This window comes from Nuphar pumila, chromosome 5 (genome assembly GCF_984573655.1).
Source record: "Nuphar pumila chromosome 5, dmNupPumi1.hap1.1, whole genome shotgun sequence".
NCBI lineage: Eukaryota > Viridiplantae > Streptophyta > Magnoliopsida > Nymphaeales > Nymphaeaceae > Nuphar > Nuphar pumila.
In genome coordinates this window covers 31,564,200-31,576,978 of record NC_143253.1, presented here as the reverse complement: position 1 = coordinate 31,576,978, position 12,779 = coordinate 31,564,200, and the positions used below count along the sequence as shown (strand labels likewise).

At 37.0% G+C, this 12,779-nt stretch overlaps 1 protein-coding gene across 1 annotated transcript in view; it reads left to right on the top strand.

Annotated features, from left to right (window-relative positions):
• LOC149837296 (Afadin/alpha-actinin-binding protein) overlaps positions 1-8,890 on the top strand; it is a 63,296-nt gene extending 54,406 nt beyond the window's left edge. Inside the window, exons 14-18 of the mRNA XM_090008008.1 lie at positions 104-181; positions 740-859; positions 6,866-6,909; positions 6,984-7,041; positions 8,596-8,890. Of these exons, the coding sequence (XP_089864134.1) occupies positions 104-181; positions 740-859; positions 6,866-6,909; positions 6,984-7,041; positions 8,596-8,604 (309 nt within the window). The 3' untranslated portion in view covers positions 8,605-8,890. The remainder of the gene's footprint in view (positions 1-103; positions 182-739; positions 860-6,865; positions 6,910-6,983; positions 7,042-8,595) is intronic.
• The last annotated feature ends 3,889 nt before the right edge of the window (positions 8,891-12,779 follow it).

Below are 12,779 nucleotides of genomic sequence, written 5' to 3'. Positions count from 1 at the left end.
ATCCTATGTGCAAAGCTAGATTCTTCCTATAGATTTTGTTGCTTTGGTGCACATATTGAATTTTAATGTTTGATGCCTTTGTTACCAATGCTCCTACTTTCAGGATGTTTTTAATCTACCTTTTCACATGGCAAGAGATCAGATTGAGGAGAGTCTGCGAACAAAAATGGTTTCTATAAAGGTGCTTTATCATCACTGTGTTTTCTCCATATTGAATTTGTGATTTTTACTAAGTTGATTAGCTTCTTCTGGCAACCTATCAGTTCATAGGGATGGCAGTGGACTGGGGCGGAGGCGGGGGACAAGGTCTCCACCCCCTCCCCGTCTCAAAATTCTGCCCTCCATCTCTGCCACCATCCCCACACGGGTTTTGATTTTAACCTCCATCTCTACCTCCATCCCCATTTCATGTCCTCAATCCTCGGTCCAAACGGGGCGAGGTGGGGCCCCGTTTCTCCCCTGTCCATTGCCATCCCTAAAGGTATTTTAGTTATTTTACTAACGGGGATTGGGGGCAGGGCGGGGGAAAGCGTAAGTCCATCCCTGCCTCCATCCCTGCACGGGTTTTGATTTTAACCTCCACCCCCGCCTCCATCCCCGTTTCATGTCCTCCATCCCCGGTTCAATTGGGGCGAGGCGGGTGGGGCCCCGTTTTCCCCCAGTCCACTGCCATCCCTATCACTTCATGATCAGTCAAACTTAAAATGCATAACCACAACTGATGTGTTCTTTTGTGAAGGAGCGAATGATTCAACTTCAGGATGCTCAAAAGGGTGCGGAGGTCACTTCTGAAGCAAGTGAGAGAGAACTGGAGCTTGAAGCTCAACTTGTTGAGGCTAGGAGCATCATTCAAGAGCAGGTAAATGTTTTGCCTTTCCTAGCTAGTTAAATTGCAGAGTTGGATGGGTTCAGGCTGCTTTGACCAAAGAAAATATCTACTTTGTCTTTTTCAAGTTTTCAACTGTACATCTGTCTTTAGATGGTTTGGCTTACACTTCCCAATTGATGTTCAAGCAGAAGTTGACATCATATTATTGTAATCAATATTGCGTCATATCTGTGAGTGTAATGCTAAAAAGCTTCTATTTCTTTGACTTATTAATATTGTGTTATGTTGCATAAACAGCTGGTGTTTTCTAACTTTGAGAAAATTGAATTGGGTGAATTCAGTTCATTGAAATATATATACCACACTGTCATGTTTCTTGTAAATAAAAAATCTCTTTTTCCTGCATTTCGCTCATCCGGAAGCTTTTTATCTTCCGACGCGCAGTAAGCTAAAGCTTCCTGTAGGTTTGGTTGATAAGTGACTAAAGCACCTCTCCTGCCAAAGGCGAGAGCAGTCGTACCTGTAATATCCTTTTAGTAAGCAAAGCAGGTGCCATAGCTTAATCAGCTTCTATGTGTGTGTGTGTTGGCATGTGGATGAAAGATTTTCTTTTTCTTTTTTGTCATTTATTGTGTTTGCAAATGCTTTCCATTCAAAAGGAAAACTCTAAATGATGCTGCAAATTGAAAAACTTTAAAATCAATAGACTAAATATATTGTAGTAATATCTTGATATCATCATGAAAATCGTGTAAATTTTCTAGAGAGAGAGAGCATGGTGGTACACACTAGTGTTGTGAAAAGCGTTGAGGCGTAAAGCGTAAGCCTCAATTTTTTTTAAAACTTTAAAAAAATTATAAAAAAATATCTAAAAATACAAATAAATAAAGAAATGCTTTATTGATGAAATAACAACCAAAAAGAAATAGAAAATCTCAAATAAGTACTAAAAAATATGAGATTAACATATAAAAGTAACTAAAAACTGATTACATAACTGGAAAATATATGAGATTAACCAAAAAAAGTTAAAATATACTAAGAAACTGATTACATAACTGAAATAACTGGAAAATATATGAGATTAACCTACAAAAGTTAAAATATATGAGATTATTCTAAAAAATATGGGATTAACATATAAAAGTAATTAAAAAAATGATTACATAACTGAAAAATATATGAAAATAACCAACAAAAGCTAAAATATACTAAGAAACCTATTACATAACTGGAAAATATATGAGATTAACCAACAAAAGTTAAAATATATGAGATTATTCTAAAAAATATGAGATTAACATATAAAAGTAACTATAAAACTGATTGCATAACTGGAAAATATATGAGATTAACCAACAAAAGTTAAAATATACTAAGAAACTGATTACATAACTAAAATAACTGGAAAATATATGAGATTAACCTACAAAAGTTAAAATATATGAGATTATTCTAAAAAATATGAGATTAACATATAAAAGTAGCTAAAAACTGATTACATAACTGAAAAATATATGAGATTAGCCAACAAAAGTTAAAATATATTCAGAAACTGATAACATAACTGAAATAACTGGAAAATATATGAAATTAACCTACAAAAGTTAAAATATATGAGATTAACCTACAAAAGTTAAAATATATGAGATTATTCTAAAAAATATGAGATTAACATATAAAAGTAACTAAAAAACTGATTACATAACTGGAAAATATATGAGATTAACCAACAAAAGTTAAAATATATTAAGAAACTAATTACATAACTGAAATAACTGAAAAATATATGAGATTAACCAACAAAAGTTAAAATATAGTAATATACTAAGAAACTGATTACATAACTGAAATAACTGGAAAATATATGTCTCAGAAATCTTGTTGTAAAATATATATATATATATATATATATATATATATATATATATATATATATATATATATATATATATTAAAGGCGATGCGCGTTTTTGATAACACTGTTACACACTCTTGTTTCTATAGATCTAGCTACCAAATGTTGGATCTAACCGTGCAGGTGTGTTTAGTTACTTTAGTACATTCTATTTACTATGTTAAAAGATTTTCTCATGTTTCATGCACCACAAGATTCCATTTTTTAGATGGTAAATATTCAATGGCTCAAAATTCGCGAAGATATGGATGGTTAAAAATGACAGAACATTATGGTTGAGTGAACTTTAACACATGAAAATAGTAAATTTAACATGTTAAATGTGATCCAAAGGTTAGATTTTGCTTTTGGAGATTAGATCTATGTAAATGAAGTATGTACCGCCAGAAGCTATGGTGTACAATACCACAATAGAAGCACCCATACAGATACACATGTATGTGTATGTATATGTACATACATGCATACATATATAAATACCTATATATGTACATATTGATAAAAGTGAGTGATTTTTTTATACAACCACAGGGTCACCTGCATGGCCAGCGGGGTGGTTGAAAGGGTGCTGTGATGAAGGTGCCAGATCAAGCCCTACTGGCTCACGTGTGTGTCCGTAGCTTTCAGAGGTGGGCTACATAAGGCAGATGGTCGTGGGGCTCCACACGGGTTTTCCTCGCTTCGGCGAGGGTCATAAAAAACTGTTGAAACTTGAATACATCTATGGGGCCAGAATTACAGAAAAGGTTCTGGGAAACCCATTTAGACCCATTTTGCATGTTCTCATGACTCAGAAATATAATAATAATAATAATAATAATAATAATAATAATAATAATAATAATAATAATAATAATAATAACAAGAACAAGAACAACAACAACAACAACAACAAATTCATGGCTCTACTGATACCATATTCTCAGAATATTAGCTTATTTAGTTCAGAAGAAAGATAAAGGGTCATCTTTATCTTGATAAAGATGATAAGATCTTCATAAAGCCTCTCTCTCTCTCTCATTGTTGTATATCTTAACTAAATAAAAATACTTGTCTAATTTTGATAATACCTTTTTCTAGTTTTCTTTACTCCTTTCTCTTGTGGTGGTGGCAACTTAGTTGTCATAGGTGCTAGGCGGAGAGCCCCTAAAAAGGCCTAGGCGGGGCCTAGGCAGTACCCAAAATAAAAAAAACATAAAAAAACATAATAAGAAACATGTATACAACATAAAATCAATCAATAATAAGCAATAGACAAATAATATGTTGTTTAACACTGTAAAACAATTATATTATGTAACCTTAACCTGCTCAAACAAATTAAGAATAAAATAACAATTGAATAAACAAACCATACAACTAACAATGTGAATGAACAATACACAAAAAATAAAATCATATGTACAAAAAAGTTAACAACAACAATAGACATAATACAAACAATAGACAAAATAATGTCTTCTTCTTCTCAACAATAGACATAATACAAGCAATAGACAAATAATATGTTTTCTTCTTCTTCTCAACAATAGACATAATACAAGCAATAGACAAATAACATGTCTTATCTTCTTCTTGAAGAAAAAAATAAATGATGTCTTCAAAACAAAAAAAAATCTTCAAAAAAAAAGCCTAGGCGCCGCCTTTGACAACTAAGGGTGGCAAATATAAAAGATAGCAAAGTAGTTAAAAATTTGTAAAGAAACAAAGGGTATGTTTTTTCTAGTCACAGGCTTTTCAGTGGTGAGTTTTTTCCCTGGGAATATATTCACACGATTAACATTCTGAAACACAATCTTCTCATGTTTGTTTTTTGTTGTGATTTTTCTGTGTAATTCTCATTCTTATGTTTGTGAAATGTTAGGTAAGCAAAAACTTCATCAAGCCTCTAAATTGGATCAAATTGGGATTTACCCATTTGAATATGTTCGGGTATGGATTGGATCTGTATCAACATTTTAAAGCAGATCTTTATTTGGATTCAGATGTAATCCTATCCATTTGGATTTTAAAGTTGAGCTTTGTTTTGATTTGGGTCTGATCCAATCCGTTAGCATTTTTTACATGTTAAAACCTTGTTTTGTAACTCTTTAGCCATATTCAGTATTAACCAACATACTCTGAATTTTGATTCAAACAGCAGATCATCAGATCTCAGCTCCCACCTCCCTCTTTTTCTCATCTTCAGCTTGCTGGAAACTGGCAAGTAGGCTCCCATCTCCCCTTCTTTCTGACCTCAACAAAAATGAAAAAAAAAGAAAACAGGAGAGGGGCTTGCGGGCAATTGGCAAGTCCCTTTCTGTTCACAGTCAGCTCGGAGATTTCCCCCTCAACCTTCTTTCTCGCTTCAACCATAAAAGAGAAAAAGAAACGTGAAAAGGGCTTGCTCCCAAGACCTTTTTTGCTCAGCTTCAGCTTTCTGGAAACCACTTTCTGGTGTGCAAGCTCCCACCTCTCCCCTCTTTCCAGCTTCAACAAAGCCAAAACCCAAAAAAAAAGAAAGACAGAGCAATAAAGGGGCTTGCTGTCAATCCCTCTTTTGTTCACATTCAGCTCATCTGCGATCTAGCTTCCCCCTCACCCTTCTTTCACAGGCTGGTTCTGAGCGCTGTCTGCTTAGAGTGAGCTTGCCAAAGATCCCTTTCTCGCGTGCTCCACACAAACACACACAAAAGAAAAAAAGGAAGACACCTTCCTACTTTTCCAGCAAGGTGAGAGGCCTTTCAATGTCTGGAGCTGCCTTCTGGAGGGGGTGAACGCAGGAGGGAGGAAGAGGCAGAGCATGCAGGATGGAGGTGGGAGAGCATTTAGGCGATTTATGAAGCCTAATAGCTAGTGCTGAACTACAACGTCTATAAAGCGCTGTCTTGTCCACATTTTTTGGATTCTCAGTTGAGAATCAATTCTCTGTGAAAGTTGGTCACGGGATAAGACTTGTGACCACTGACCAACATTCACAGCTTACAAAGCAAATCACAGATGGATTTTGAATCACAGGGAAAATGTTCTCATATTTGAAAAGCCCTGTGAAAGTCTTGTGAAAGTGATCTAGAATCACAGAAGTTCTGATTCTTGCACTTTCACAGGGCGAAACAAACATGTCCAAAGTGTTGGTCAGCACAAACTAAAATCCAGATATGCACGCACTTGCTCAAAGGAAGTTTGTGTAGTTAATGCCAATGGTCAAAGATTTACTACCCCTCATCTTTTAGGTGTGCTATCCTCAACGAGCATAACTGTCAATGGATGGCCTACATCATCTGCCCTTGTTAGACACTGACCAATTTTCAGATTGATGATACTGGTAATTTTTCCACTACACAGAGTTAATGATCTACATGGTATTATTATCTTTGAGTTTACTTGTCTAATATTTTCATAGACGGATTATATAATGGTGAAATCAACAGTCAATGCAGATAATTTTTTTTTGAGAAGCCAGTTCAAATAAATTTAGGGTGATGGATGTGTCACCAAGAATATCCATGTTTAGCTGACCATTTGGTCTTTTGTTTGTTCCTAGATATTCATACAGTTTCCATGAAAGATTTTGCACATATTATCAGTTGATGGCGATACATATGCTGTTCTTCATGGAGATATCAACTCTTTAATGTCTATACCTAAGTCACACGGACTCGGCTATAAGGTCGATGCACCCGCGTCGACACGCCCCGACACAGGTGCGGCTTCGGACACGGTCAACCAAGTGTCGGACTCGGTCAACGGACCGGGGCTGAGTCCGTCCACATTTTGGACTCGGTCAACTTTGACCAAGTCTATTTTTGTCCATTTTTAGGGCAAAAGACGTATAAAAACCTTAAAAAATAGATCTCTCTCTCTCTATATATATATAGCTGTGTCCCCTAATGGGCACAACTTTGACCGAGTCTTATTATTGTTATATATATATATATATTTAAAAATATATATACACATATATAGCCGTGTCCCCGTGTCCAAAATTTTTGAAATTGCTCCGCACCCGTACCGGCACCCATGTGACATAGGTCTATACATCATTTGGTTTCATGGTCCAATGCTTTTCTTTGAGTCTTCTGTTACATAATGAAGTGATTCTATCCTGAAAGGAATCTTAATATGCAATTCTAATGCAGGCTTCTATACTCTCCAAACATCTTGCAAAGTCTGAGAAGCCCAGGTACCTGTCTTTATTTTCTCTTCATAGGTACTTTTAGTGCTGCCATTGTCATTGACACTCCCTATTATATATAGGAGGGCAAATAGTCACCTAGACGTTGACAGAGAATCAATCCTATCAACTGATGCAGAGGTATCTTTGTGGGCATCATTTTGTGCTTTATATGTTCATGTTCGTTAATTACTAAACTTGATCATCATAACTTTGTGTATTTGCAGTGATTGAATGCATGCCTGTAACATCTGATCAATAGCAATAATATTCACAATGTTGGGAGTGGGGTGGCTACTTGGCATATGGTTTTTGCTAGAATTGCAATTAAGATGGCCTGATTGCCTGAAAGTAAAGATGTTCATGCATATTCTTTACTTTTATTTGAAGAGCTACAAGTGGGTTAGGTTGGACTGATAGGATGTCCAAGTCTGGCAGGTTTTGGGACATAAGAAGTAAACCATTTTTCAGGGAGGATTATGTCTTTCCTGGCTTATTACTTAATCAGTCCTTGCATTTGCTGACGCACAAGTGGTGCAGTTTGACACCATGGTAAATGAGGCATAAAGGTCGAATCTGTTTTGGTTTGTGCTGGAAATGTGGGCCTGTTGGTACCTGTCTACTTGATTCAGGCCTTAGGTTAGGTTTGGGTTAACTGTGTGGTGTCCCTGCTTCTCTCTCTGGCCTGCCCACTTCTGTCCATTTGTAGCCCTTATTATCCATTCTGACCAAGAAAAATATCAGCCTTTTGGGAATGATGATCAGCCTTTTCTTGATGTTTAACATTCTTCATTAAGACATTGTGTTACTGATTCTTATTGATGCTTTTATAGTTGAGTTATTTAAGCAATTAATTCTTGTTTAGTATCTGAGATAAATTATATCACCAAATAGTTTATAACAGCAAGTTCATCAAGAAGATGCAGATTAGCGGTGGCTAACAGGTAGGTAGCTTATTTTTCATCTTCTGCCTGCAGCCATCTATTTAACATCCAGTTCATATCTCAGCATATTTTTCAATCTCTTAACTTTTTGGCCCAAGTTGTAGTATACATGACCATAATACTACTTGAATAAGTGTAGTAACCAGAATTTTACTCGGTTAAGAATTCTGCTCAGAAAAGTAGGTGCAGGATTTTAGGTTATTCATGTCCATAGATTGCAATACTATGTTCATGCTATTATCTGCTGGCTACAAAACGTTTTATATGATCAATGGATAGTGCATTACCCATACAATAAAGTGATGATTAACTGTTGCATTTGTTCATCATTGTCCTAACTTCATTTTTGTGTGGTAACTTATCTGCAATCTATTTGCCCTTATCTTAGGATTTGTTTCTGCTTCTATTGTTTTGAATACCATGCTATCTTTGGACTGATGAAATAGGTTTGGCTCCGTTCTAGCCTGTTGTTCACTTCAATGTGTGTTCTTAATAGTGAGCTGCTTTTTTACTGTTGCGGTGCCACATCTTAACATGAAAAGGATGCTTCAGTTCCCCTTTCTTTTTGTAACTTCTCATTGCCATATTACAAAGGGTGGAGGAACTGTGCACAACAGAGCTTTAACATGCGTTCTGCCCCATGCCAATTATTAAACTTTATGATTTCGAGATTTTCGCATCAGCTAATGATATTTTCCTGGTATGTCTCGGTGATTTTACTGACTGTCCTCATGTCAAATGCAATGTTTAGGTGGTCTAAAACGTCTCGCTTCATCTAATCTTGTTGAAGCTCTGGGTGGATGGAGTTGCATCATTCCCTGATTCCTTGTCTGAAGTCCTGGCTGTAGAATTGGTCTTTGACGCTATCCCAGTGAGGAACACAGGATTGCATTGGATACTGGTGTTCAGGTCAAAGATACGGTGGCTTTTAATGGAAGGCCCAAAAAATTAAGAATGTAACCTTAGAGACAATGCTTATGTTACCAAACTGTTCTCTTGTACCTGAGTTGTTTAATGCCATTTCATGAAAGAAAAGGTTCCAGCTAGCTTTTCCACTCCTGGTTACAGTTCTGACAGGTTACATTAGCGTTTTTCAGTTGAAGTCCGAGTAGGGAAAGAAAAAGAAAGAACTCATCAATTATTATAAGTTAATTCTGCAAAGCAACAATATTGGATTTATAGGAGAGAAGGTTGTGAAAAAAAAAATGTATTGAATGCATCAAAGTTCATTGAAAGTGATCTAGTAAGTTAGGACTTTCACAGAAATACAAAAGCCCTTCTGATCCAAACACAGACAATAGAAAATTGGGGAAACATTGTTTAGCATCCTATATATTCTGCTACTCATCTCCACAAACAATATCTGGGTATCTGAAGAGTTGGCTTCTACATTGATCTTCCAGTGTCTTGCAGACACTCCACAGAACATGTTGAAGTCTTGTTTTCCTAGATCCTCTTTCAAGTAGCCAATGAAGTTCAGTATCCTCTTCCAAGTGTTCATTCTTTTTGTCCTCCAAGGTTTTGATTCCTGCAATGTGGATGCTACTAATCCAAAACTCAACTTCCGTTTCTATACATGCTTCGATCAGCACGATCATGACTTCACCAACAGCTTCATATTCATCATATGGATTCCTAAGTTGGACCTGTGCAACGACATGGATCTGAACTGCACTTGTTCCCCTGGATTTGAATTTTGCCATCTTTGCTTCCCCCAGCATTCCAGTCTGGATTCTTATACCTTCCATGACCAGTTGTTCCATCCTGCTCATTGCACACACAAGAATCTTCTCCAAGAATCCATTTGCCGTGCCTTGTGTGTCTGTGATCTCATTCTCTAGATCACTTGCGATATCGACTAGTGGCATCAATTGGTGCAAGCATGAATATAACCTCTTTGCCCCCATTAAAGCCACGCTATGCAAAATCTCCATCGCGGTTGAACCTGTCTCGATTGAAACTAGCGCTGGTTCTGAAAACTGCATCACCAACTTCCTCCATGGAGTTATTGTTTGCATTCTGTGGATATAATTTCCATTCCTCAGTCTAACTGTGTCAAAAACTCGATCCTTTTGTGCTTTTTCTATCTCGATTCCTGCCTGTTGGGCCGTGAGACTATCTAAGCAATTCTTGGAATCGTCAGACGAATTGTAATCTAATGTTCTGGGGTATGAAAGATGGGGGGAATATGGGGAAGCTATCCTGGGACTTATTAAGTCCCTTAGTTGCTGTTCGGCCTCCAGCCATTTGCCGAGCTGGTTCAGTTCAGCTTCTAACTGTTGGGCTCGTTTTAGGTAGGCTTGGGCTGCTAGTCTGCCATTTCCCAGGTGGGTGGTGCTGAGGGAAGATGTAGGGCTGGGGTTAGCAAGAAGGTCTCTGAGGGTAGAATGGTTGGTTGATTTGGGTTTGGAGGGAAGAAGGTGAGGGGCAGGCTCTGAGTGGATGAAATGCTGTCGAAGGTTGCGAAGGAATGATTTGATTCTTGAACAGTCGATAGAGACAATGGGAGGCCTGTTCTGTTTCTTGCTGACAGACATGGCTTCACAGAGAGAGAGAGAGAGAGAGAGAGAGAGAGAGAGAGAGAGAGAGAGAGAGGTTTCAAATTATTTGGCTCGACGCTGGGTTAAAGGGATGAAGGTAGATTTTGAAATTCTGTTGTGGCCATTTGGCTGTTGACATACGTGAGGATAAAGATTGTATTTGAATTTGTAACGGGAAGGTTGAGTTCACTCTCTCCACGCGTCAAGATTGTCACGTAAAATTTTGAGATAAAAGATGATGCAAAGGCAAAAACATAAAGAATCTGCACAATTTCTACTGCAATCTGAATTAGATAAATAACTAAAATGCCGCTAAAGTTAAATTTCTTACTATTCTTTCTAATATGGTTGTTTAAAATGAAAACCATAATTTCCACAATTTCTATGTTCTCTACCAAGAGAGTCAAAATATCGGATCTCAGATTTCGGTAGCACCAATCTGACGCAGAACTTATTTTGTGCATTTGATTATAGTTGTATACCTTAGGATACTAGAAATTTGGTTCATGTTTTGATGCATAAGTCTTTCCTTTTTCTCTTCCAAGGGCCAAGGCTCCAAAATGCATTAGGTGAAGAACCACCGCCGTATTTGTGATGGAAGCACAGACGAATTAGTTCCCCTTTTCTTTTTTGTATCTTTTTTCTTTTTATATTTCTATGATAAAGACAAGCATATAGAACAAAAATGAACATTAGAAGGAAAGTTGGCAATCTAGAAACCTGCAGAATGAGAATCTATTTAGGAGCTAGTCTAACATGTTTTGGGGCAGAAACAAACGCCTGTAATTGTAACTCCTTGGCATGATTATACGATATTTCATTAATACAATAAGACAATGTTGGGCCATTTTGAAATTAAGAATTTTGATGCCAAAACAATGTCACATTTGAAAGGAGATGCATGATGGAAGTGCTTTTTGATGTTTTCAACATCACATCAGCACGAGATCATTCAAAAAGGACTAGTCGGATGAAGCAGCAGCGTTCATTCAAAAAAGGATTCAGGACCAGGTCCTTACCCAAAACAGAAAAAAAAGAAGCAGGGTTTAATTCAAAATTCAAAATTCAAAATTCAAAATCCTAATCTTATTCCTAAATCCTAAGTATTATAACAGAAGTAAGGGTAGTAGGCAGGGCTGGGAAATAAGCCGAGCAGCTTGTGGTTTGGCTTGGTTCGGTTCTCGATGAACTTGTTCATGTAGCTGATCAGTCAAGCACGAACAAAAGGTGCTTGGCTCGGTTTGTCTCATGTAAGATCGTAAGAATATAAGATATAGAATTTTAGTGCAACATTTATTATAAAAAGCAGTTTTGTACAGCTCGTGTCAACATTAAATTCATATATATATATATATATTTTACATGAGACAGCTCGTGCCTCGGCTTGTCTGCCTAAGAGCATGAGCCTAGCTCGAGCTGACTTAAATGGTAACTGAGCCGGGTCTGAATAAGCTGGGCTCGACTCATTCGACTCGTTTACTAGCCCTTGTAGTAGATGTTAAAATTTAAATGCTTAATTACTTATTCTAAATTAACAACCTCGCTATTTTTTCTGACAACGTCATTAAAAATTTGTTTACTCTTCTTTCATATAGTTTTCTAATAAGTCTGGTCATCTTGTAACTTTTTTTTTTTTGAAAGGCAAGCTGGGGTTAGGTAGACCCCTACCAGGTTCTAAGAACATTACATGGTACTACTATACGTGATCCATTAATGGGGACCAGTCTGGGGGGTGGTCCTTCCAGGACTTGTGTAACTCCCCTCTAGCCAATTTGGCTAATTGCTTCACTATAGATACAGAATAATCTAAATTCTTGTATACAAAATGAGTCAAAACTATACAAAATTTGATGGGCCCACCGCCGCCCCACCCTACTAACATTCCATGTTATGATCTTCATTAGACGAAATAGGGAGGGGGGTTTCATCCACTAGGGACCCTGTCCTTTTCCGACACACTTGGGGCTCTTAGTAGGCACATCAATCGTTTTCTCTTGCGAGAGATCCTCTGTTATAGGCGCTGTCTAGGCCTCTCTCAACATTAGGGTCCACAACCAGCCCTAACCCAGTGGGAGCCCCTTTCCACCATCTTGTAACTTTTTGAAAGAGGAATGAAAACCTCCCCAAAGAAAACGGTCCAAAACCTACTCAATGAAAAAAAATTGGTATTTTTTTTCAAAATTCTGACCATACATATGTGTTCATCATGATTGATTTATTAGAAATTTATCCACTTGGATCATGGGTTTTGGATAGAAAAATTGGTATTTGGAGCCTAAAAACTTTATGAAAATTATATGCCATTGATTTTTGAAACTTATAAGAACCTATCCATGCGTATGAATCAAATGCTCCAAGAACTGATTCTTACAAAAACAAGCATATAGATGGCAGG